Below are 27,500 nucleotides of genomic sequence, written 5' to 3' on the forward strand. Positions count from 1 at the left end.
TAATTCATTCTATTTATTGGTTTAAGATTTGCACATCGATAAAAAAAATAATTTATTACATTTTTCCAGTAATGTATATTTGTTTTTATATTATCATCTTTGAATGGTAAAGTATATAATATTTTTCTATAGTACATACTTACAACTTCACTATCGATTTTAGAGCATCCTTTAAGTTTCAATAATGTTTTACAATCTATAAAATTAAATAAATAACTTATTAAATTGTGTTTGATAAATATATTTTGTTCATTCCTAACGAACAGTATTTTATGAAGAGAGCAATTTTCTTGAGGCGCCTCATCTGGAAAGTATCACAAGTGGGATAAATAAATAAATATATATATATATATATATATTTTATATGTGTATATATTTATATTTATATTTATACATTTTTATATGTTGATTAATTTACTTATTATTTCCTTGAGGTATAATTCAATTTTTTGATCAGAAGACTTGGGAAATTTCTCTTTTACTATTTCTTTTATTTTATTGAAAGAACTTTCTTCTAGCGTTTTCTTTTCGACTTTTGAAGATTGTTCATAATTACTATAAGTTGTTTTGTATTTTTTGTTTGTCTCCACTTGTGTTTCCTCTTCCCTTTTACAATCATATATTAAATTAATGTAAGAACCCTTGGACTCAATGAAAGCATATAGGTTTTTATAAAAATCGCTATATTCTAAAATATTAATAGGGAAAAAAAAAAAAAAAAAAAAAAAAAAAAAAAAAAAAAAATTATGAACTGTTCATAAAATTATGTACAAAAAAAAGGTATTGGTAATAAATAAATAAATAAATAAATAAATAAATATACATATATATATATATATATATATATATATATATATTAATATTTATATATTTACATACTATTTACTATGTTAGAAAACTCTTCATTTTCTTCTTCATACGTTTCATTACTTTTTATTGTATCGTCTTTTTGTTGTTCTCCTTCTTTATTGAAGTTTGATTCCAGTTTTAATTTTATTTCACTCATTCTTCATTTATACAACACATACACACACATACATACAAAATAATAAAATAAATCATATAATAATATTAAATATCTAAATAAGAAAAAATCAAAATGAAAGGAGAATTTACTTTATTTATTTTTTCCTAATCCATTTTTATGTGATAACATAATATTTAAAAGAAAAAAAATTTGTATTTCTTAATTGTACTAAGTTTTGTTTTTATAAAAGATAAAAAAAAAAGAAAAAAAAAAAAAATACTTAAAATATACCAATTCGTGACATATTAAAATGTTACAAAAAAAAAAAAAAAAAAAGACTTGGAGGCATAAAAATGAAATAAATAATTTATTTAAAAATAAAATATTATAATATTGCAACCAAAAAATTTGCTTTTAAATTGAAAAGTGTAAATGTTATATATATAGAGGAATATATTTGCATTATATAATTTTAAAAATGAAAAATATGTAAAAAAAAAAAAAAAAAAAAAAAAAAAAAAAAAAAAAGTAATTATTTTTTATTTATTTTATTTATATATTTATTTATTTATTTATTTATTTATTATTACTACTTTAGAGGAATTATACTGGGTTCAATCGACTTGAGTTGGTTAATAAAATCTTTATTTTTCATATCGACCATATTCTGTTTATTTTTTATTTTACGATTATATAAAAAATAACATATAAGTAAACTAACTAGTACTGGTATGAATATACAAAAATATAATGTATAGAGTCCTCTGTATCCGACAAGACACACATCGCATTTGTCAATGTAATCAAATTTATCATATTTAATAATATCCTGAAATTAAAAAATAAAAATATTATAAAATAAAATAATATAATAATAATAGGAAGAATTAATTAGCGTATATTCTAATGGATATAATATATATCATATAAAATATGCACACAAATATATATATATATATATATATATATATATGTATATATATATATTTTTTTGTTTGGATGTAATTACTCTCCCCCCCCCCTTTTTACAATATTTGAATATGCATTTATTAATTATTTCATATATTTCTTACATCTCTCTCAAATAACAAAACAGTCTCAAACAATTCCTTCGAATTCATCAGTATCCTTTCTGCGATTACCTGAGCCCTAATTTGATTATTATCATCTGCCTTTTCTATAGATAAATATAAGAGCTTCTTATTTGGTTTTAATAAGTTTATAATTTTAAAAAGATTATATGTACTAAGTCCTTGAGAAAAAAATCCATAAAAAATAGGTGGTTGTGATTTTTTTGTATATACACAGGAACCCATGACTTTTATTCTTTGTTTATTTATGTCTTCATTTCCTATAAATATATCCTTTGGAAAGGAGAATCTATAAAATTTTTGAGTTAATTTATTTACATCTACATCTGAATTAATTAAAATGATAAGACTTAAGGATACATCATGTTCTGTTAATAAATTGTTTGTACTATCTATATTTTGAGAATATAGGAAATAAAAATTTATATTAGATATATGAGATGTTTGTTTATATATTTGATGTATTATAGTTTTATATATAATATCTGAGTCGAAATAATAAGCTAATTTTGTATCTGAATTTATTTTATATTGTTTTAATATTTTTATTAAAATAATACCTTCATTAATTTGTAAATCCTTTTTATATGTATTCTCTATTAAAGCATAAAAATAATTTTCCATATTATAATATCTTGATTTTAATAATGCATTTTTTGTTTTTATATATATAGGAATAATATCTATATAATTAAAGTATATTAAATCTTCATCTATTTCTATAAAAAATATTTTTTTAAATAAAAGAAATAAATCTTTTATTAATATTTCTCCATATTTATTTTTTAATATAATTTCATCATGTAAAGAGAATAGATTTTCTTCGTTTGATTTTATAAAATCGAAAGAATCCTTTACTTTTAAAAATAAGTTGATTTCCTTTTTATCGATATTTATTATATTAACATTGTGTTCATTAATTAGTGACATGAAAATGTTGAAGAAGTTGAGAGTTTTCTCTAGAGTGTAGTGGAACTCGCTGAGATAATTATTTTGTGATATATCTATAAAAAGGTGAAATTAAAAGGTAAGATATATGAATATATATATAAATAAATAAATATATATATATATATATATATATATATATATATATATGTGTATGTATTTATGTTTGTATAACCTAATGTTTCTAGAACAAATGGAACAATAGAAAGTAAAAGACCGATTTCTTCAACGTCAAAAATTATTTCTTCTTTACATATATTCAGTTCATGCTTTGTAACTTCTTTAAATCTACGATCTGATAATTTTAATTCATTATAAATTTCCAACAATCCTATATCAAATTTTTTCATATTACTCTCTATCTCTTCAATCTGATAAAAAAATAAAATATATATATATATATATATTTATTTATTTATTTATTCATTTATTTATATTTTATTCTCTTGTTGTTACTGATGATATAAGGGAATCAAAAAGGTTGAACTCAAAGAAAACCCATAAGTTTTTATTTTCTTTTTGTTTTTTTAGATTTTCTAAATTTTTTTTAATCAAAAATATTTCTTTTTCATATTTCTCATCCTCATAAATTTCAAACACTTTATCAGTCAAGGTACATCTTAAGGTGTTATACAAATAAAAAAAAGAAAAGTGATACAAATTTTTCGGTTTATTCAGTACATATGTATTTTTTATTAATTGTCTTATAGAACTGGAAGAAAGCAAATCGCCTTAAAAAAAAAAAAAAAAAAAAAAAAAAAAAAAAAAAAAAAATGATATATATTTATCAATGTGAAAAGGAATAAACTAATATATACATTTTTTGTGATTCTATTTATATATATCGCACATTAAAATATATATATATATATATATATTTATACTTGAGACATTAAAAACGTTCTACTCCTTTTTCAAAGTCAACATAAATAAAAGGATGATGCTTGAATAAAATTTGATTATTTTTATTTTTTTTACAAACCTGTATTTATATGTCGTACATTAAGAATGCATACAAAAAGGAGAAGAAAAATAAAGAGTTTTATACTCATGTTGTCCTACATTTTTTTTTTTTTTTTTTTTTTTTCTTAAGAAATAAAAAATATGACATTAATTATATAACATAAATAATATATATATATATATATATATATATACATTTTTATTTAATATATTAGTTAGGAAATAATAAAGAAAAGCTATTAAATTTTTATATATACAACAACAAAAAAAAAAAAAAAATATATATATATATATATTTGAGGAGCCAAATTATTAAATATATATTAAAAAAATAACATAAAGAGGAAGAGAAAAAAAGATGCATGTAGGTCGTTTGGTGATAAATTATATTATCAAAAAAAAAAGTTGTACACACACAAAAAAAAAAAAAATATATATATATATATATATATATATATAATATGAACATGTTTATATTTATATTTTTTTATTTCTTCATTTGTTATCGTCCAACAAAAAAATGGTACTTATATCCAGGTATATTTTTTTGTCTTCATAATGAACGGACCTTATTGTTTTTTCCTTTACAATTGGCACCAAAAAACTGAAAAAAAAAAAAAAAAAAAATAATAAATAAATGATAATTCATAATATATATATATTATATGCTGGATGATTTTTTTATTTCTTATTTCTTATTTTTATTTCTCATTTTTATTTCTTATTTTTATTTTTTTCTTGCGTGTCTACTTACTATTGTATATTTTTTAGCTTCTTAGCCTGATCCTTTGTTACCTCATAAACCTTTTGTTTATCAGATGCATCAATATTTGTATGGTTATATAAAAGTTCCTCGTCTGATGAGAAATGCGAATTCTCATGTATACTGGCTTCTTTGATGTCATCAAATATATGATCACAATAATCACATTTAAATATTTTTTTATATGTGTATCCATCAAAATTATCTAAAGAGTCATAATAATTTTTATCATTTTTTATAGGCTCAGATGGTATGTTATTAGTATCATCTATATTTTCTTCATATGTATTATTTGTATTTGATTTATTTATTAAGACTTTAATAGATTGAATATTTTTGATGGGACTATTATATTGTGTATCTTTAAGATTAGTAGAATTATTGTTTTGATTATATAACTTAGCAACATTAATAATATTGAATACTTTTTCTAATGAAATATTTTTTTTTAAATGTATTTTAATTAAATCATCTGATATTTCTTGTACAGATTTACTATTTATATAATCATATTTGGATAGAAAACCATTTACATTTCCAATAGATGTATGTGAAAAATCATTAAAAATATAAATATGAAAATTTAAAAGATCTGTAGATATATATTGGTTTTCTCCTATATCTGGAAATGTTCTTTTATCATCACAGATTAAGCAATTTTTTAATTTTAAAGCATCACCTCTTGTATTAATACCTTCTATTTTTATATAAAGAAAAGAAATCTTCTGTGATTCTTTTACTTCTAATATTTTTATAGGTAAAGGATAATTATAATTATTCATAAATATATAGCGATAACTACCAGGTTTAAAACGTATATCATTAAATGTAGTAAAGCTTATAATTTTTAGCCAGCCTAAAAGACCATGTACTCCAATTATTTGTCCTATGACACTATAATTATTTATGAATTCTGTATGTTTACTATAGGACTGATAATTATTATAATCACTACTACCATTACTACTATTACTACTATTACTACTATTACTACTATTATCATCTTCTCTATTTTTTTTACTATCATTTTTTATATTACCATTGCTACAATCTACTTTTTCTTCTGATACATTTTTTTGTAACGTACTATTTATCATATTACAAAAAAAACTTGTTGAATCAGATCCAACTTTCATTATATTATTATTATAATTTACATCATTCATTAAATCTAAATTATTCTTTCTATTTTTATCTAGATAATAATTTAAAAGAAAAAAATCTGGTAAACTCATTTTTTTTTCATTCTTTTTCTTTTCATTTATTTTTTCAAACAAATCCTCTTTATTTTCTGTATAATAATTATTATATCTATCATTTAAAAAATCATCAAAAAGGTCTACCCCCTTTTTTTCTTTTTTTTTCTTTTTTGTTTCTTCCTGATGTTTTTCAATAATATTATTACTATTATTATTATTATTATGATTTTTTTCTTTTATATATCCAGCTTTAGAATATTTACTTCTTTTATAATATTTAGTGTCTGTCAGAAATTTTCGCTCACACTGGTTTATTTCTTCATCTTTGTTATCTGTCCGTGTGTTAAGGTCAGATTCTCCTTTCTCAAGATTCTCCTTCATATTATTATAATTTTTTATATTATGATCACACTGGTTATGATTATCATATGTATTATCTTTTTTTTCATTTAATCGTATATTTCTTTTCTCCACACTGTTATAATAGAATCTTTTTTTTTTTTTTACCCCCCCATGATATTTTATTCTTGAAAAAAAAACAAATAATAAAGAAAAGATGTTCTTTTTAATTGTGTTATTATTATTTATGTATATCCCTCTCCTCCTTAAAAAAGGAGCATTGAGTGTTTGATTTTCATTTTTCTTGTTAATAAAATAATTATGTGGATGAATAAAAAGAGGTATACCTCTTGCTTTACCTTTTCTATTCAAATAATGATAAATAAAAATATCTTTTTTATAATTATTAAATAAATATATTATATTATTTCTTCGTTCTTTTAAAAAATAAATATTTTTCTTAAAATTATTATATTTACAGATTAACTTATAATATTTAAGGACCCAGAAAAGAACAAAATAATATAATAAAACTAGGCATTTTTTATAAGTTGAGAGTACAATCATTTAATCTTACATGAGAAACATATTATCATAAAATAAAACAAATATTAATAATATCTAATAATATCTATAAATATAATAAATACATATATATTATTATATTTATTATGTGTGTATATTTTATATATTTCATATATTTTATAAGAATAAATAATATTATACAGTTACATTAAAAAAAATAATATTATCATAAAAAAAATTTATTATAATAGATATATATTATTTTTTCATCTCATTCTTAATTACACATAATTTCAACATTAAAATTGAAATTCACTAATATGATTCTCATTTTATTATAGTATAATATTCCTTTTTTTTATTTTATTTTTTTTTTTTAAATATTTGAAATAAATTGAACCTCACCCTCCAAATGAAAATTCGAAATGATATAAATATAAAATATATATATATATATATATATATATATATATATATAATATGTATATTTTTTTTTTTTTTTTTTTTTTTTTTCTCTTTGAATATATATCATATATAACATATATATCCCTTCTTGTAGACTTTTATATAAAATAAAATATTTAAATCCTTACATATATAAAAAAAAAAAAATAAAATAATACCAATTTAAGGAAAGGAAAATAACATTATTATATATCATTATTGATTAACACCCATCTTGATAAGAATAAAAAAATATATATTTTTTTTGAATAAAACCATTTTTAAATAAAAATTCCAAGACTTAAATATTATTATGTAAATTGTTTTAAAATAAAAATGTGTCATTTGAATTTTAAAATATTTCTATATTAATAAATTTTATACAATGATATAAATAAATATATATATATATATATATATATATATATTATATTTTATATATGTATTATTTTTTTTATAACATTTTTGTTTAACAGTTAAAATTTGTGTGTTTTAAAATGTAAGGAATATATTATACATATAATATAAAATTGAGGACATAAAATTTTTTTTTTTTTTTTTTTTTTAATTTATGTTTGAATAAAACATATTTACCAAGTTTATATGAGAAAAATGGACAAGAATATAAAAATGAATAAATAATATATATATATATATATATAATATGTAATATATTTTTATTTTTTTTATGTAAGACTATATATATTTAAATAAAATAATCATGTCATATATATTGACATGTATATTTTTTAAGATTCTTTTTTTTTTTTTTTTTTTCTTTTTAATTCTTGTTCATCTTTTGTATTTTTTGGTTTATCCCTCAAAAATGTTATAGCATTAAATATAATTAATATGTTTGCTTATAAGAATAACAAAAATAAAATAAATATATATAGATATACTTTTATATATATATATAATTAAATAAACATTTGTAGCTCAATTGTTTTTTTTGTGCATACTTTTTCTATACATTAAATGATGAAAGAAAAATAAAAAATTTTATATTTTTTCATATATATCTTTTAAAAAAGAAAAAAAAAAGAAAAAAAAAAAAGAAAAGGTAAATAAATAATTAAAATATGATTTTATAAATATATTATATATATAATAAATATATATAATTATTTTATATGTATATTATAATATTATATATATATATATGAAATAATATTTTATTGAGATTTTTTTTTTTTTTATCACCTATATTTTTTTTTTTTTTTTTTTTATTTAATATATATATATATATATATATATTATATATATATATATAATATATATATGTTATTATTTTTATATTTTTTAAAATATATACCCCATTTTAAAAGTATTTTATTTTATTTTATTTTTTTATTTTATTTCATTTTATTTTTCATTATATTTAATTTATTATATATATATATTATTTTTAACGTTAAAGTATTTTTTTTTTTATCAAATAAATATTACTTATATATATATATAAATATATGTTTATATGTTAATTTATAAATTTATATATATTTTTTCTTATTTTTATAAATTTGTTATTTTTTGTAAGAAAAATAAAAAAAGAATAAAAAAAACAATTTAAAATTTCTCAATATATATAATATTATATATATAATATGTTTATTTTTTTATTATTATATATATATATATATATATATATAAAATATACTATATAATTTAATATTAAGAGAATGAATAAAAAAAAATTAAGAATATAAATAATTATATTATATGTAGAATTTTTTTTTTTTTTTGTCACTTTTTTTTTTTTTCCTTTCATATTCTGAAAAAAAAGGAATATATTAATATAATGATATTTTATTTATAAATATAATTTAATGAATATTTATTTATGCATTTATTATTATCATACATATACTTATTGATTTATTTATATATGATTTTTTTTTTTAAATAATATAAGTATAACTGTAAGATGGTTAGCTTATATATATAACAATATTAAATAAAACAAATACAAATGAATATAATATATATATAATATATATATATATATATATATTTTATATAACACTTGTATATATGTTATAATATAGAAACAGTATTATATGTAAACATAATATTTATAAGTCTGCATATTATTATTTTATTGAACTTTAATATATTACATATATATATATATATATATATATATATATATATATATATATATATATATTTATTTATTTATTTATCTTATAATTAATTTAATTTTTTATAACACCTGCTATATTTGTTTTTTATTTATATAATGGCACGTATAATAATATATGTCATGGTATTTACAAAACATTTGCAGGTGTTTTAATATATATAAACAGAAATAAAAACATACACACATATATACATATATACATATATATATATATATATATGTATGTACCTATTATTATTTTGATTTATATATTTTATATATATATTTATTTATTTTATTTTATTTTTTTTTTTTGAATTTATAAAATGAAAAAGAGAAGTACATTAAGTACTAGCTATGGGCGCTTGAAGGGGCGTGTAAGTCGCTATGATATGAATAATTCATTTAATTTAAATGAACATAAAAATAATAAAAACAATATAGTAGAAGAAATGAAAGATTATAAAACTGATGAGATATCACAGGATAATATAAATAATAATAATATAAATAATATAAATAATAATAATAATAATGCTCTTGTAAATACTTCCAACAATATTCATAACAACATGAATCATGCAAATAATATAAATAATACAAACAACAATATAAATAATGGCACTTACCATAATAATAATAATAATAATAAATATAATAATAAAAATTCTTTTGCTTATGATTATAATACATACCATACAAAAAAGAATTCTGATCAGAAAGGTAAATTAAAAAATGAAAGTGAAAATATAAACACAGATGTGAACAATAATATGATAAAGATGAACTCAAGTAATGGTAGTAACAATATATTAAATGACCTTAACAGTAGTATGAATAATTTAAACATTCTAAAGGATAATAATATATCAAATATGAATAATATATCTCATGTTAATAACATATCAAATATGAATAATATATCTCATGTTAATAACATATCTCATATGAATAATATGATTCATATGAACAATATGATTCATATGAATAATATGATAAATATAAATAATAGGAATGGTTCAAACAACCCAGCTATATACAATCTGAAAAGTTTGAAAGACATGCAGGCAGAAAATCAGAAAGAAAAAAAGAAGGTCAATGAAGAAAATATAAAAATTGAAAATGAAGAAAATAATTTAATAGAAACACAAAATAAAGCTGAAATTCAAAATCAAAATGAAAAAGAACAGGAAGATGTAGATGTAAATGTAAATGTAGATGTAGAAGTAGAGGAAGAGGAAGGTATGAAATTATTAAGAGAAAAGATATGCTTTAAAATGTTAAAGAGCATAGATATATATATCACTGAAATAATTATGAAATCTTGTTTTGTCACCGTATATAAGATGAAAGATGATGAATTAAAATGGAAAAGAGCAGATATTGAAGGGTTTTTATATATAGTGAAAAGATCAATAAAACCATATTATCGTTTAATAATTACAAATAAAAAAAATGAAAAACATTTATTACAAGATATTGATAGCAATATGAATTTGTCTACAGATCAAAATTATATTTTTTATAGAATTATAAATGAAGAAACCAATACGAGAAATATTTATAGTCTATGGTTTTATAGTACTGATGAAAAAGAGCAAATATATAAAGTATTAAAAAATATTGTAGAAAAGGCATATCAAGAAAAGACAATAACTCAAGAAAATACAAATAATATGTCAAATGGTAATAATAATATGTCAAATGGTAATAATAATATGTCAAATATTAATAATAATAGAAATAGTGTATTAACCAATATAGGATCTATTAAAAATGAAAATATAACTATGGATGAGAAATTAGAAATGATATCAGAACAGATGAGAAAAATGTCTGTAAGACCAGAAAAAAATGAATCTCTTAAAAATTTACAAAATGTATTTGTAGAAGATAATAACCATATGGCAAATACTAATTTTATGAAGAAATCAAGTATAGAAACAAACTTTATAACTCCTAATATAATAAATAATAATAATCGAATAAATCAAATAAATAATATAACAACCTTGAAGAATATGAAATATAATAAGATTCCTTCTATCAACAAGGCGGATTATAATGTAGAAAATGATAAGGAACAAATATTAGAACTAATAAAAAACAAAAATGATATTGAATATATGAAAAGGAAAATAATGAATGCTACAGAAAATGCAGCTCCAGATGTATACCTAAATAATTACCACACTGGTGTTATAAATAATATGAATAATATGAATAGTATGAATAATATGAATAGTATAAATAATATGAATAATATTAACAATATGAATAATATAAATAATGTTAATAGTTTACATTCTTTAAGTAACAGTAATAATAGCAATGCTAATATAAAACATATGACCACAAACAGAGGAACAAACAATGATACACAAAAGAATTCATTAGAAGATGTTCAAGATATCAGATATAATAATAATAATAATAATAATTTGTATAATCAAAATATGAATGTGGATGTTAAAAAAGATGAAAAAGCAGGTAGAAAATTACTTTATCTTATTAAAGGTTTGTCAATGGAACACGATAAAAATTCAGAACAAAAAATAATATTGAAAGACGAAATAAATAATAATAATAATAATAATAATAATAATAATATATTAAACAAAAGTTATATAGAGGATAATAAAATTAATATATCATCTAATGATACTAATGCAAAGAAAGGAGGTGAAGCTATCATGAGCTTATTAGGACTGAATAAAAATGTTGATACAAAAATTGATGATGATAAGAAAAAAAACAAAAAGAAAAAAAAAAATAATTCTATAAATAGTTTATTGAGTGTTCATAATAATGTGGTAGATAATAATAATGATAACATGATTGATAATAATAATAATAATATTAATGACAATATTATTGATAATAATAATATGATTGATAGTAATAATTTTTATAGTAGTAATAATAATGTTGATAAAAATGCAGTGAATATTATTAATCTTAAGAACGCTCAAGAAAATATAAATCAAAATAATATGAACAACAATAATTGTAAACAAAAAGAAAGTGTTATTGGAAGCATGCAGAATTATGAGAATGTCTTAAATAATAATAGTTCTTTTAAATATTCTAAAAATATAAATAAATATGAGAATGATGATATGATCAATTTGTATAATAACACGGATAATCAGACATTAGCTATGTCAAATGAAGGAGAGGAAAAACAAATGACAACAGCCTTGTTGAATATTATAAAAATGAAATCAAATAATATGAGTGGTGTAAATAATATGAATGGATTAAATAATATGAGTGGTGTAAATAATATGAGTGGTGTAAATAATATGAATGGGTTAAATAATATGAGTGGTGTAAATAATATGAATGGGTTAAATAATATGAATGGGTTAAATAATATGAATGGATTAAATAACATAAATAGAAATAGCAATAATAATATAGAAAGTAATATGTTTAATACTTATAATACCAATTCATATAACGTTCTATTGAAAATGAAGAATGAAATAGAAAAGGATGAAAAAAAAATTATTAATATGATCGACAATAATAATAATAATAATAATAATAACTACAATGGTAATAATAAGTCAAGTTTTTATAATAATAATATATATAGTTCTTACAATAATGGATCTGTTTTAGAAGATACAAATCAAATCATCAAGTATGAAAAAAATAATAATATAAATACAAACTCTAGCAATTCTAAAAATAAAAGTATAACGATAAATAAAAATGCCATACATAATATAATTAAAGAAATATTACAATCTGATGAATTTGTAGATTTGTTGTGGAAAAAATTAACAAACAATCAGCACCTTTCTTAATTTTTTCAATATAATAAAGGAAAAAATATATATATATATATATATATATATATATATATATATATAATTTTTGTGGTGTATAATGAATATTTATATGATTTATATTATATATATATATATTTTTTTTTTTTTTTTTTTTTTTTTTTTTTTTTTTGCTCATATATATTTTATAAATGTAAATATACTTAAATATTTCGTTCAACTATTTAATTATATAATCTATATGTTTATATATATATTTATTTATTTAATATTTTATTTATTTATTTATTTAATATTTTATATATTTTTTGATTTTTAAATATGTATATAATAATGTATATATGTTTTTGTTAATATGAATATTTTAATTTGAAGATTTAATCCGAGTGTTTATGTATGTAATATTAAATATATATATATTTATATATATATATAAATATATTTATGTGGAATGAAAAAAAAAAAAAAAAAAAAAGAATTAATTCAGAATCAAGAGTAATATTATTTTATATTATATGTAAAGAATTTGAGAAATTAATAAAAGGAAATATTAAATATATAAGTATTTATATATATGTGTATACAAATATTTTATTTATTTTAACAAGCTTTTTTATTATATAAAACTGGAGAAAAAAAAAATAAATGTATATGTTATATAATTATTTTTATTAACTATAAATTTCATATTGTATTATTAATTAATATATATATAAATTTAATACATATATTATTGTTTTTATAATATATATATATTTTTTTTTTTTGTAACTGTTTAACAAAAAAAAAAGAAAGAAAAAATTAAAGCATAATCATATATATATATATATATATAATATTTTTATTTTTAGTGTTTAAAACATTATACAATTAGATAAAAAAAAAAGACTTTCATAAAAACATCATCAAATAATATATTAAATGATAAAGATGAAAAAATTATTCTACATATAAATATAAATATATATTATATATATTATATATTTTTTAATATTTATATTGCATAGGAATAATTAATTTATAATTATTAAGATGAACAAGTTACCATTCAATTTTACACTTCATTCTCAGAGTTTGATGAACTATATAGGAATAACCATAAAAAATATGACATATATATATATATTATTATTAAAATGATAAGGACAATATAATTTATTTATATATTTATTTTTTTATTTTATTATTTTTATACTCTTCACTTGTTGGATCAATGTAATTTTTTTTTGATAAATTATTATTCAAAAATTGTTGAAGGTTTAATCTGTAACTTCTTCGACTAGGATTAGTAACATCCACATTGGTATGACTAAAATGTTTACATATAAAATATGAATTATATATATATATATATTTATATATATTTATATTTATTTATTTACACTTTCATATCATCATCGTTTATTTTTTCGTCTTTATCATCTTCTGAATTATATTTCTATTAAAAAAAAAAAAAAAAAAATATTTGTAAAATACCATATAAATTATTAAACTGATTCAAAATATATATCCTTTTTTGTAACCTCGTTTAATATTTTTTTCTGTGTCCATTTATATAATATACTTTCTTCATCTTTTACCTATAACAACAGATAAAATATAAGTGCATACATAAATAAATATACAACACAAATATATATATATATATATATATATATATATTATACTTTGATCCATTTAATAATATATTTTTTATTTTTTTTCTTTGTTAAATTAAATTTGTAATTATTTTTTTTTTGTTGAAAGTGGAGAAGCCATGCTCGGTGTTTTATGTCGGCATCTTCATTAAGATAATCATCCATTATATATATTAAAAAATAAATAAAATAAAATAAAATAAAAAATAAAAATAAAAAAATACTATATCAAACTGAATATCATATTATATATATATATATATATATATATATATATATTTTAATTTATTTAATTCCTATATTTATATATTATTTATAAGTGTAAACATCTTCAATTATATATTTATATTTAATTTCGTCACGTGGTTCCTTCATTTGAATAATGTACACATCATATAATTTTCATAGGCTGATCATAAACAAAAATATTTTATTTATATGCAGTGATGATATATATTATATATATATATATATATATATATATAGATAATATATGTGTAATTTTTTTTTTTTTTTTTTTTTATTAAGAAAATATCTCAATATAGAATATACCCAAGTAAATATAATATATACATATATTTTATATTAATATAAAAAAAAAAAAAAAATTTACATATATATATTATATATATATCATTTACATATGTTTCATTTCAATGTATATACTTATATTTATATACACTTATTGTTTATCCTTATGAGAAAAAAAAAAAAAAAAAAAAAAAACCCATATGTTATAAAAACCCTTTTGTTGTAACAAAGGGAGATATATTTTTTCTTTTGCTTGACTATAATTTAATTTTTTTTTTTTTTTTTTTATCATCGAACATAAAACACATTATGATATTTTTTAAAAAAGGATATAATAAATTATTCATTCATTTTAACTACAATGTAATTATAAAACATCATTTCAGTAGCTTAGATTTAAACAGAGTTAGTTTAAAAAAACAAAGGAAAGAAAAATTTGAGGAGGTATGGAAGAACATTATTCGTAAGAAGTATATCAAAAGAATTGTAGATATTTTTGAAATAGAAGAAGAAAAAAAGAAAAAACAAAAAAACAGCAGCAACAACAACAACAAAAAAAATAAAGATGAATATGTTAATGTACATTTATGTGATGATAAAAATTTTTTAGATGCTGCTAAAACGTGTTATTTTGTTTTAGGATCTGAAGGTGTAGGTAAAAAATTTATGATTGAAAAAGCTAAGGAGATATTTATGAATAATCATAATAATGAGATGAGAAAAAAAACGAAAAATATATTTTTTGAATATGATTGTAGAGAAAGGAATGATATAAACTTCTGTATGAAAATGTATACACTTGAATATTCTTTACGATATAAATTATTAAAAGAATTAAATGATGATATAATAAATAATTCTATAAATCTTAAGGATATATATGAACATATGATATATAAAGATAATATAAATGAATCTTATAATATGTTATCAAAATGGAGAGATTTCTTTATACATATATATGAGCATCCAGAATTATATGATTATTTTAATAAAAATGATTTAAAAGAAATTAATAATTATCAACACATGATAAAAGAAAATAAATATAATTATGAAATGTGGTATGCATTTCTTGATATGCTTTTAAGAAAATTAAACGTTAAAGTTTTTTGTAATTATTTTAATCATTTCAGTGCTTATTTATATTTTTTCAAAATGTTATCAGATTATGAAGAATATTATTATTATAAAAAATATACAAATAATATTTTATTAAATTATACTAACGGTACATTTATACATACATACTTTTTATATATAATTCAAAATTTACAACAAATATATAACTACAATTTCTTTTTTCTTTTTTATCATTTTCATTTTTTTTTATTAAGTTCACAACCTATGAGAGATTTTAATTTCTTTGTTCATTTAGTTAATAACAATATACATTCCATTCATTATCGATTTCCTATTGTCATTCATGCTATAAAAAATTTGGAAATTATGAAATCCATTTTTATGTATAATAATATAATCATAAAATGGATACGTGATCAAAATATAGCTAGCCAAACTAAAATGAGACAATTACAAAAGGAAGAAGACAACGATTTATATTTAAAGAAAAACAAACACGATCATAATATAAAAAGGAGTAACAATAAAAATAATGCTAACAATAATATGTCTTTTGTAGAAGATGTTCAATATAATATTCATAACAAAATGAATCACAATATGAATATTTCTTCTTTTACTAATTTATATGATAATAAATCTGAAGAAGAAAACCAACACATTTTTGAAGAACATACCTTCAATATGACCAATAAAATAAAAAACAAAACAGACAAAAATGAACAGATAGAAAGAAGTAATTATTATAAAAAATATCAAGATACATTACAAAATAATAAAGTAAATCATATTCATATAAATTCTTATAAAACTTCTGATGAATATGAATTAATAATGGATAATATAATAGAAATAGACGATTTCTCATATGATATGATAAAATCTATTTTAATACCCCATTTTACAAATAATGAAGATATATGTAATTATATTTATAAATATATCGGAGGTAATATTCAGTTGATAAAAATTATATGCAAAAGCTTATACGAATTAAACCAACAGTTTAATGAAAATGAAATTATTAAACAAATTGAAGATGCAAGGAAACAAAATATTACTTATGATATGGACGAAGAAGAAGATGATATTTTAAATTCTAATAAAAAAAAAACCATAGAACAAATTATAACCTATAAAAAAAATGAAAAAGAAAAATTATTTTTAAAAGATTTATGTGAACAAGTGTTACATAATTTTATCTTAAACTTTGAACAAAAAATTATACAATTTTTTACCTTACCAAATATAGAAAAAATGAAAATTAATCAAGATGATCATAACGAAACAAATGAAAAATATTATGAAAATAATAATAAAATAAAAAATAAAACAAATGATCATAACTCTAATAATGAACATAATATACAAAATAATAAACCCTTAAATTTTATACAATTTTATTTTACTATTTTTGAAACCATCCGTTATTTTTTAAAAAAACAAAAAGTCTTTTGTCATAATATTATTAATCTAAACAATCCTATACTTTTAGGCTTAATCGATGTAAATATAATACATTATAATTATCAAGATAAATATCTAGAATTAACAAATAAATTTTATCATATCTTATTACTGAATTATATAGAATTAAATTATAAACAATATCCCCTCAAACTGAGGATTCAATATAATGTTAATTATATGCTTAATTATAAAATCATAGAGCACGAGTATAAGTTATTGGAATGTAAAAATTGAATGTAAATTAATATAAATGTTATATGTGCACAAATAAATGTATATTAATATAAATGTTATATGTTCATAGATAAATGTATATTAATATAAATGTTATATGTGCACAAATAAATGTATATTAATATAAATGTTATATATATGTATACATAATTGTATATATTATATAACATCAACAATATGTATTATTACTATTATGATTTTTTTTTTTTTTTTTTGTATAAATTGAAATTTATATATTTCAACCTTTTATATTTTTTTTTTTTATGTGGTATATATTATATCAAGCTTTTAAAACACTTATTTTTCATTTTTATTTTCGTCATCATAAAAATGAGGAAAGCTAACGACCTCTTCAATGTTTTGTCTAAAAGGTAAAGAAACATGTATAAGATTATATATGTAAATATTTACATGTTGATATATATATATATATATATATATATATATATATATATATGTGTTTATTTTATTTATTATTTTTCTTCTTTTTAATCTTGCCTTGGCATGAGCCATTCCAATATTTGACATCCAATATAACTTATCATAATTATGAATATGTAAATTATACCTACAAGAATGGAAAAATAAACAAATATATATATATATATAAATATATACATATATATATATTTTATTTTTTATATTACTAAAAACTGTATTAATTTCGTATATTTTTCTTATCCTATTAAACAAGCTTGGATTTGCGTAATTTAATACTTTCATATACACCTTTTCCTATATTATAAAAACAATGAAATAAGAATAAATATAAAAATATAAAAATATAAAACATTTACATAAATGAACATATATGTTAAGGCTAATATCATTATATTATTTACAATATTAATAATATTTATGTATTATGTTTCTTTACCGTCTTTTCAGCTACTTTTTCCCAAGAGTACATTTTGGTTAGCTAGATAAAAAAAAAAAAAAAAAAAAAAAAAAATATGAACAAGTCATAAACACACACACACACACACATATATATATATATTTTATGTATGTTGTATAAATAAAATTCTTTTTTTTTTTTTTTTTTTTTTTTTTTTTTTTTTTTTTACCCTTTGGTGGAATAAATTTGAGTCGACCTTTTGTACAATTTTTAATGCTTTATCGACTGCTTTACATAATTCGATATGATTGGGTTTAGCTAAAATCATCATATCACGTGGTAAGACTTCAGATATTCCACCCACATCAGTTGATATGACAAGCAAACCACAACTAGCTGCTTCAATTATAGCAATACAGAAAGCTTCTGTTAATGATGTATTTAAAAATATATGACCAGTTTGTAAAACATTTTTTACATTTTCTTGTTTTACTTTTCCTAATAATACAACCGAATTATGTAAGTGATACTTTTCTCTCATTTCTTCTAATAACAATCTTTTAGGACCTTCTCCTCCTATAATAAATTTTATGAATGGATATTTTTGACATACTAATGGTATTACCTTAACTATCAAATCTATACCTTTCCTATATGTTAACCTACTTATAACAATAATATTTATTCTTGGAAACTTTGGTCTTTTACTAATACAAGGAACAAATTTTGTAGTATCAAGAGCATTTCCTATAACAGATGTTTTATATGGATTACTTTCTGTTCTCAAAACTAAATTTTCTCTATTCGTATGTGAAACACATATAGAATGATCAACATCATTTATACAATATTTCAATAATTTGTTTACATGGATGCATCCTTTGTCTGAAAAACTATATAAGGAGTGGTCTGTATAAATGGTTTTTATTCCTAACGTTTTGGCATGAAGAATGAATTGATGAGCTAAAGCAGACGTAGCCTAAAAAATAAAAATGAAAAAAAAAATAAAATTAATAAATAAATAAACAAATAAATAATATATATATATATATATATATATATATTTATATAATATGTGCATATCATCTTATATCATATTTTATTCATTTTATTTTTTATTTCTTGAACCTGGTGACCATGTACTATATCCACCTTTTCCCTATATAATATATTTCTACATAGTGGTAAAGTCCCTATAATATTTGGAAAACTCACTACATCTAAAAAAGGCTGGAAGGGCAAATAATAAACCTTAATACCGTTACCCATCCATCTTATACCATGCCTATTATTATTAAAATTTGTTACAACTATAACTTTGAAACCTAAAAAAAAATAAAAGTAAAATATTTGAAGAAAATATTATGCAAATATTTAATAATAAGTATGAACACAATAAGTTTATATATATATATATATATATATATATATTTTATTATTCATTGTAAGATTTATTATATATTTAATTTTTTTTTTTTTTTTTTTTTTTTTTTTTTTTTATGTATAACCCTTTTTTATCAAATTCTTAGACAATTCAAAAATGTGAGTTTCTATTCCTCCCAAATTTGGATAAAAAAAATCACTCACCATGCAAATACAACATTTTCTTTCTTTTTTGTAAATTATATTTTTATCTTTTTCCTTTTTGTATATATTGTATTCGCTAACTGCATCTTTCATTATGTATTCATATACATATTTTGATATCTATTTTTTTTTTTTTTAAATCATCACATAAATATAAATATAATACGGATTTATTTTTTTATATACTTTTTTGTTTACTATATCTCGTTTTAATTAAGATAAGTCCAAACATATAAAAAAAAATAAAATAAAATTAAAACAAAAAAAAATATATATTTACATATTAAGGATATGAAAAGTTGTACAAAACAAAGAATACCCTAAATATACAAGTATATTTAAAATTGTGCTTATATTTATTGATTCTTCATTCCTATCATTTATAATTAATTACTAAGAACACGTGAAGGTTCTTTTATATTTTATTTAAATGTATAAAAAAAAAAAAAATACAATATATTTACACATTAATACACACACATATATATATAATATATATTTATATATATATATATATCACTTGATTATTTTTAACAATGTTCCATAACCAGAGTTATATAAATAAATTAAAAAAAAAAAAAAAAAGGGGGGGGGCAGGAAAAGTATAGCTCTTCTTTTTTTTTTTTTTTTTTTTTTTTTAATATATATATATAAAATAATATACAATATTGCATTCCTCCTAATTAGAATATTAAAAAAAATTATATTAAATATTAAGATAATATAATACAACACTTATCATTCATTTATTAATTTTATTATTTTTTTTTTTATTAATTTATTTATTTTTTATTATTATTTAAAAGTTATATGTATTGTTTTTATATATAAAGCATCTTGAAATAAGAAGTAACATATATATAAAAAAAAAAAAAAAAAATACATATATACTTAGATATTATAAAAATATATATCATCTATGGTTTTTAAAAAAAGTATACAAAAATAACAAATAATTAAAAAAATATATATATATATATATATATATATATATAATATATAGTCTAAGTTTTAATAACAATAAAAAAAAATATATAACACCAAAATTAGGAAAGAATAAATATGATACACAAGGTAATAATAACAATAAAGATGTTGAAAAAATTGTTGTCTTTTTAAATAATCAATAATGAATGAAATAAAAAAAAAATATATATTTTATTAACAAAATATTCGTTGCATTAACAATGAAAACATTACAAAAATGGATACGCATAAAAATGTATACATATATATATATGTAAATACGCTTATATTTGTTTATTTATTTATATATTTATTAATATTCTTTTATGGTGTCATCAAAATGCAAATGTTATGATAGCTCTTCTTCTTTTTTCTTTCTTTTTATCATTATAATAACATAATATTTATTCATAATAATTATATATTCAGACAAATACTTATACATATTACCCATAAAAAATAAAAACCATCTTTTTAACTATCACCTAGTCTTACACCCCTTCCAATAAAAACTCTTCTATTTGTTCCATTATTATTATTTGTACTCCTTGAATTATTTATATTCGTATATCCATATCTTTGGAAATTGTTCCTTATTCCATTATTTAAACGAAATTCTTGCAATTTTAGCATTATCTTATCAAAAATTTTGGGTGTTTTATCTAAAAGATTGGGACCACCTATAAGAAAATAATAAAAATAAAAATAAAAATAAAAAATATATAATATAGTGATACATTTACTGGGAAATAAAAAAAAAAAAAAAAAAAAAAAAAAAAATAGCTATTTTTTAAATATTATGTACATATTTTTAATATATTAGGTAGCTATTTTTTAAATATTATGTACATATTTTTAATATATTAGGTAGCTATTTTTTTAAATATTATGTACATATTTTTAATATATTAGGTAGCTATTTTTTTAAATATTATGTACATATTTTTAATATATTAGGTAGCTATTTTTTATATATTATGTACATATTTTTAATATATTAGGTAGCTATTTTTTTTAAATATTATGTACATATTTTTAATATATTAGGTAGCTATTTGTAAAATATCATGTACATATTTTTAATACACACAGTCACATATAATAAATAAATATTGAACTTATAAAATTATGTTTCCTATTATTTTATGTTACCTTCTCTTGGTAAAATTTCTCTAAAAAAGTAGTAGACATGTCCTGATAACAACCCCATAATATCAACCCACAAAGATTGACCCATAATTAAATGTAAGAAAATTAAAGCAAAGGGTAATTGATATCCCTTAACAGTAAAGAAATAAATGGAAACATGGCTCCATGCTTCTCTTCTTGACCAATAGTATATTATTGCAAAGAGGAGAGAATTTCCTAAAAAGGGATAACCTATATGATGGGAAAAAAAAAAAAAAAAAATATATATATAATATAATATATATATGTATATATTTTTGTGAATATATTTTTATTTTCTATTTATTTTATACCTCGTGGCCAATAAAACAAAATACTTATAAGAGATAAAAAGGTACATTGAATGGTAATGAAATATAAATAAGATCCAGGTGATGTGAAAATTGCATTTTTTTCTAAAGATGATGAGAATTGAGCAAATAAAGACATAAAGAATACCCATGAAAGGGAAAATTTACCAACATATAAAAAGTTCAGAAAAATTCTCCATATATGATATTTATAATATATTAAATTCCAATCTAATAGTATATATACAACGTTCAATAAATTACACGTTATCAATAAGGTAACTAAAAAAATTAATGTTATCACATATTTTGTTACGTTCGGTAAATTATTATACCACACTTCTGGACCAGATATATCCATTTTATTGTGTATTGTTCATATAATCTTGAAAATAAAAAAAAAAAAAAAAATAATATAATATAATCCTATAAGTTAGTAATCATTTATTATTTTCTCAATATATAAAAAAGAGAGTTACAATTTATTTTGTTCTCTTATACACAATGTAGCAATTTAAGACTTTTTTTTTTTATTTCGAATTTTCCACTATATAATTATAATATGTAATATATTAAAAAGAATAACACATATAAAAAAATATATATATAAATACATATATATATATTATAATAAATTTATAATTTTTAATTCAATATATAATATAAAAAAAAATTAAAATGTATCATATGAAATAAGAAAAAATTATAAAATATAAATATATTATTATATAAACATAAAAATATTTCAATTATAAAAAAAAAAAAAAAAAAAAAAAAAAAAAAAAATTAAATATGAGAAAAGTGTAAATATAGGGAAAATAAAAAATATATATTATTATATCTAAAAAGTTCTTATAAGATTAAAGTTTTATATTTATTTTTTGAATAAATAAATAAATATATGTATATTTTTACCTAATTACATAAAAAAAAGTGTATTATTATTTTTATATTTTATTTTTTGTATAATATATATATTAAATAATGAGTATAATTTTTTGTTAACATATATACATGCGTAATATAATATATAACATATATATATTATATATATATATATATATTTTATATTATTATTTTTTTTGGAAAGGCGTTAATAAAAAAAATGATCTTGTTATAAAAAGAATATATGAAATATTAATATATATTTTTTTTAATAAATAAATAAATAAATAAATGTATTATATATATATATATATATATATATATATATATATATATATTTTTTCTACAATGAGAGATGAATATGTAATTTTATTAAAATGTTTAAAAGTATATACATAATATGCCATAAATTAATAATGCGATATAAAACATTTAAATTATGAATATGTTATGAAATTAAAAATGGGGATATGGATATTTTAAATGGATCGTAATTATTTGTTATTATAGAGTATATATACTTATTCAATTGTTCTAGTTATATAATATGTACAGATAAAATAATATACATATAAATATATATATAATGTATTATATATATGTGTATATATTTATGAGCCATGTCTTTATTAAACTTATATATTTATTGGAGATATGTAGTATTTTTCAAATATATAATACTTGCAAAAAAAAAATTTCCAAGAGGCATATAATATATATGTGTGTAGCTTTAAAAAAGATATAACATAAATATATATTTTTGAATAAACGTGTTCATGATTTTATGCCCATATGTAAGTTTAGCTTAAGCTTATATTTTCAAATTTTCTTATTTATTTATTTATTTATTTATTTATTTTTTGTGTTAATAATATGATAATTTGTAAAAAGATTTTTAATGAGTCCACTAAATTATGGAAACCTAAATATTTCAATAATAACATAAAATGGTATCAAAGTATTAATAAAGAAAAAAGTGTTAATAGAATATATACTCAAAAAAAGATAACAAAAAGAGAGAAATTATTAGGAAATATAAAACCATTTATAAATGATAAATATGATAATCCTGAATGTAATGTGATTGCTTATTATTTAAATAATTTTTTAAATTTGAATATATTAAAAAGTGCATATGAAAATATTGGTTGTAAGGTTTTATATAAAGAACCATATTTATATGTAGAAAGTTGTGAATATTTTAAACAACAGAATAGTTCAGCTGTATTTTTTAAAAATGGATGTGTTGTGATATGGAATATGAATAAAAAGAATATGAAGAATTTTTTATATTTTTGTAAAAGTTATATAAATATAAATGAAGATATAGATAATTATGATTTTGAAGAATTACAAGTACAAAATGTGAATAATAAAAGTTATGTATCAAATTCTATTATTTATTTAACAATGAATAATTATAGAATTACTGATAAAATTTCTTTTTCATTTGGATTATTAAGTGCTGTGAGATTAAATAATTTAGAAAAAAAAATTGAAAATAAATTACTCTATGAAAATAATAATATCGAAATATTAAAAAAAAAAATTAAATCAACTAATTTGGATTTATTATCAAAACAACTTTTTTCTTCTAAAATTACTTTACATAATCTAAGATATGAATTAAATATTGAACAAGATATACTTGATGTACCAGAAACATTATGGGAGTTAGAATATCAGAAAAAATTATTTCTAAATATTCTTAATATCTTTGATATAAAACAAAGGGTTGATTTATTAAATCATAGATTATCTTGGACATTTGATTATTTAAATTCATTTCTTGATTATGTTAATCAAAAACATTCTTCAAGGTTGGAAAGAATTATTATCATGATTATTGGTTTGGAGTTAATTCTCGGTATCATGCAAATGATTAAAACAGTAGATTTAGGACTTGACAAAAAAAAAGGAAAGTCAAAATATATAATAATATAACATAAAAAAAAAAAATATATATATATATATAATATATATGTGTATATATATTTATATATAATTAAATAAATAAAATAAATAAAAGGACAAAAAAAAAAAAAAAAAAATTAATATATAATATAATATAATATAATATAATATAACAATTAAAAGTATTTAAAAAAAAAAAAAATGGCTGTTTTTTTTTTTTTTCTTTTTTTTCTGAACAAGTCAGGTAAATAATTCAAATACGAAAATATTGGTAATTTTTCATTTTCTTTTGAATATAACAAAAATAATATTTAAAAATATATTATTTTTACACATTTGTATAATTTATCCCTTGATTATTTATATTTTCTTGTTATTTTTTTTGTTTTACATTTTTTTGACATAATTAGAAAATTTGTTAACTTTCTCTTTTTTTTTTTTTGTTTTTTTTTTTTTTTTTTTGGTTTACGTTATTTTTTAATCTTTCTTTTTGAAGAATTGAAGTTATATTTTATATCCCATGATGGTAGTATGGTATTAACAGAACAATCATCTGGTAAATATGGAGGAAGACCGGATGGATATTTTATATTTCTATTAATCATAAGATTATCTTTTTGTTGACATTCCAATTTTTCATATAAGAAATCTACATTTTTCTTTCTATAAATGTTTTTGAGGACATATTCTTTAATGGCTAGATTTACACTTTCTTCATCAATTATTAATACATCATTATGTATTTTATTTTTATTATTAACAATATTTTGTAAATTTTTTTTATTATTGGTATTATAGTTTGTAGAATTATCTATAACAATATGATTATTTTCTTTAATATCATTTTTATTATTGGGTATTATATCTTTATTATTTAATTGGTCTTTATTTTCTTGTTCTTGGATATTATTACTTGTACATTCGATAGTATTAAAAATATCTGATAATGACAATTCTAGTTTATTTGAAATATCATCATTATTATGATCATAATTGATATTATCATCATCTATTTGTTTATTTCCAATTATATCATCATCAATTTGTTTATCTCCAATTATATCATCATCAATTTGTTTATCTCCAATTATATCATCATCTATTTGTTTATCTCCAATTATATCATCATCATTAATATTAACTTTTTCTTCCTCTGTATTATTAACAACTATATCATCAATATGTGAGCTTTTTTCTATAACACTATCCTCATTAAAATTGTCAAATAATTCATTTAATATTTGTGAATTAGATTGATTAGGTGAATTTTTTTCATTTATATTTTGCATATCTATATTATTATTTATATCATCAATCTTTTCCTCTTCTTCTTGTATATATTTTTCTTCATATAATGTGTCCTCTTTTATATCCTCATTTTCTTTCACATTATTAATATTATCATTATTATTATCAATATTATTTGTATGATCATCATTTATATTATCATCATTTATGTTAGCATCATTTATGTTATCATCATTTATGTTATCATCATTTATATTATCATCATTTATATTATCATCATTTATATTATCATCATTTATATTATCATTATTATAGTATATATTCTTCTTTATATGTTTGGCATTCTTTAATATTTTAAGGGATTCATTTTGTATTATATCAATTAAAAAATGAGTAATTTTATAATCATACTTTGTAATATGAAACTTCTTTAATAAGTTTTCAATTTGAATTTCAATATCTGGTATT

General features: G+C 17.9%; 10 protein-coding genes across 10 annotated transcripts in view; 3 read left to right on the plus strand and 7 right to left on the minus strand.

Annotated features, from left to right (window-relative positions):
* The window catches only part of PADL01_1030200 (conserved Plasmodium protein, unknown function), a gene marked incomplete at both ends in the record, with an annotated part of 1,583 nt that extends 577 nt beyond the window's left edge, over positions 1–1,006 (minus strand). Inside the window, 3 exons of the mRNA XM_028682378.1 lie at positions 1–304; positions 419–688; positions 880–1,006. The exon at positions 1–304 is cut by the window's left edge and continues 577 nt beyond it. Coding sequence (XP_028538662.1) covers positions 1–304; positions 419–688; positions 880–1,006 — 701 coding nt within the window. The remainder of the gene's footprint in view (positions 305–418; positions 689–879) is intronic.
* Positions 1,007–1,556: 550 nt separating this feature from the next.
* PADL01_1030300 (conserved Plasmodium protein, unknown function) lies at positions 1,557–4,058 on the minus strand (the record flags this gene model as incomplete). The annotated part of the gene is made up of 5 exons (XM_028682379.1): positions 1,557–1,796; positions 2,041–3,062; positions 3,182–3,377; positions 3,463–3,737; positions 3,989–4,058. 5 exons carry the CDS (start codon positions 4,056–4,058, stop codon positions 1,557–1,559), a joined length of 1,803 nt encoding a protein of 600 aa, XP_028538663.1.
* Positions 4,059–4,464: 406 nt separating this feature from the next.
* On the minus strand, positions 4,465–6,837 carry PADL01_1030400 (ribosome maturation factor RimM, putative; the record flags this gene model as incomplete). The annotated part of the gene is made up of 2 exons (XM_028682380.1): positions 4,465–4,573; positions 4,724–6,837. The coding sequence occupies 2 exons, from the start codon at positions 6,835–6,837 to the stop codon at positions 4,465–4,467; spliced, it is 2,223 nt and encodes a 740-aa protein (XP_028538664.1).
* A 2,853-nt stretch (positions 6,838–9,690) lies between these two features.
* On the plus strand, positions 9,691–13,179 carry PADL01_1030500 (mRNA-decapping enzyme subunit 1, putative; the record flags this gene model as incomplete). Its single annotated transcript, XM_028682382.1, has 1 exon — positions 9,691–13,179. One exon carries the CDS (start codon positions 9,691–9,693, stop codon positions 13,177–13,179), a length of 3,489 nt encoding a protein of 1,162 aa, XP_028538665.1.
* A 1,036-nt stretch (positions 13,180–14,215) lies between these two features.
* PADL01_1030600 (conserved Plasmodium protein, unknown function) lies at positions 14,216–14,963 on the minus strand (the record flags this gene model as incomplete). The annotated part of the gene is made up of 5 exons (XM_028682383.1): positions 14,216–14,243; positions 14,357–14,470; positions 14,544–14,599; positions 14,685–14,741; positions 14,829–14,963. The coding sequence occupies 5 exons, from the start codon at positions 14,961–14,963 to the stop codon at positions 14,216–14,218; spliced, it is 390 nt and encodes a 129-aa protein (XP_028538666.1).
* A 675-nt stretch (positions 14,964–15,638) lies between these two features.
* Positions 15,639–18,116, plus strand: PADL01_1030700 (conserved Plasmodium protein, unknown function; the record flags this gene model as incomplete). The annotated part of the gene is made up of 1 exon (XM_028682384.1): positions 15,639–18,116. The coding sequence occupies one exon, from the start codon at positions 15,639–15,641 to the stop codon at positions 18,114–18,116; it is 2,478 nt and encodes an 825-aa protein (XP_028538667.1).
* A 275-nt stretch (positions 18,117–18,391) lies between these two features.
* On the minus strand, positions 18,392–20,634 carry PADL01_1030800 (phosphatidylinositol N-acetylglucosaminyltransferase subunit A, putative; the record flags this gene model as incomplete). Its single annotated transcript, XM_028682385.1, has 7 exons — positions 18,392–18,480; positions 18,643–18,684; positions 18,764–18,851; positions 18,994–19,035; positions 19,184–19,933; positions 20,083–20,279; positions 20,463–20,634. The coding sequence occupies 7 exons, from the start codon at positions 20,632–20,634 to the stop codon at positions 18,392–18,394; spliced, it is 1,380 nt and encodes a 459-aa protein (XP_028538668.1).
* A 1,347-nt stretch (positions 20,635–21,981) lies between these two features.
* On the minus strand, positions 21,982–23,346 carry PADL01_1030900 (DER1-like protein, putative; the record flags this gene model as incomplete). The annotated part of the gene is made up of 3 exons (XM_028682386.1): positions 21,982–22,187; positions 22,660–22,887; positions 22,989–23,346. 3 exons carry the CDS (start codon positions 23,344–23,346, stop codon positions 21,982–21,984), a joined length of 792 nt encoding a protein of 263 aa, XP_028538669.1.
* Positions 23,347–24,743: 1,397 nt separating this feature from the next.
* Positions 24,744–25,814, plus strand: PADL01_1031000 (conserved protein, unknown function; the record flags this gene model as incomplete). The annotated part of the gene is made up of 1 exon (XM_028682387.1): positions 24,744–25,814. The coding sequence occupies one exon, from the start codon at positions 24,744–24,746 to the stop codon at positions 25,812–25,814; it is 1,071 nt and encodes a 356-aa protein (XP_028538670.1).
* Positions 25,815–26,254: 440 nt separating this feature from the next.
* PADL01_1031100 (conserved Plasmodium protein, unknown function) overlaps positions 26,255–27,500 on the minus strand; it is a gene marked incomplete at both ends in the record, with an annotated part of 1,320 nt that continues 74 nt past the window's right edge. The window contains one exon of the mRNA XM_028682388.1: positions 26,255–27,500. This exon is cut by the window's right edge and continues 74 nt beyond it. Within this exon, the coding sequence (XP_028538671.1) occupies positions 26,255–27,500 (1,246 nt within the window).

This window comes from Plasmodium sp. gorilla clade G2 (assembly GCF_900097015.1).
Source record: "Plasmodium sp. gorilla clade G2 genome assembly, chromosome: 10".
Classification (NCBI taxonomy): Eukaryota; Apicomplexa; class Aconoidasida; order Haemosporida; family Plasmodiidae; genus Plasmodium; species Plasmodium adleri (nom. inval.).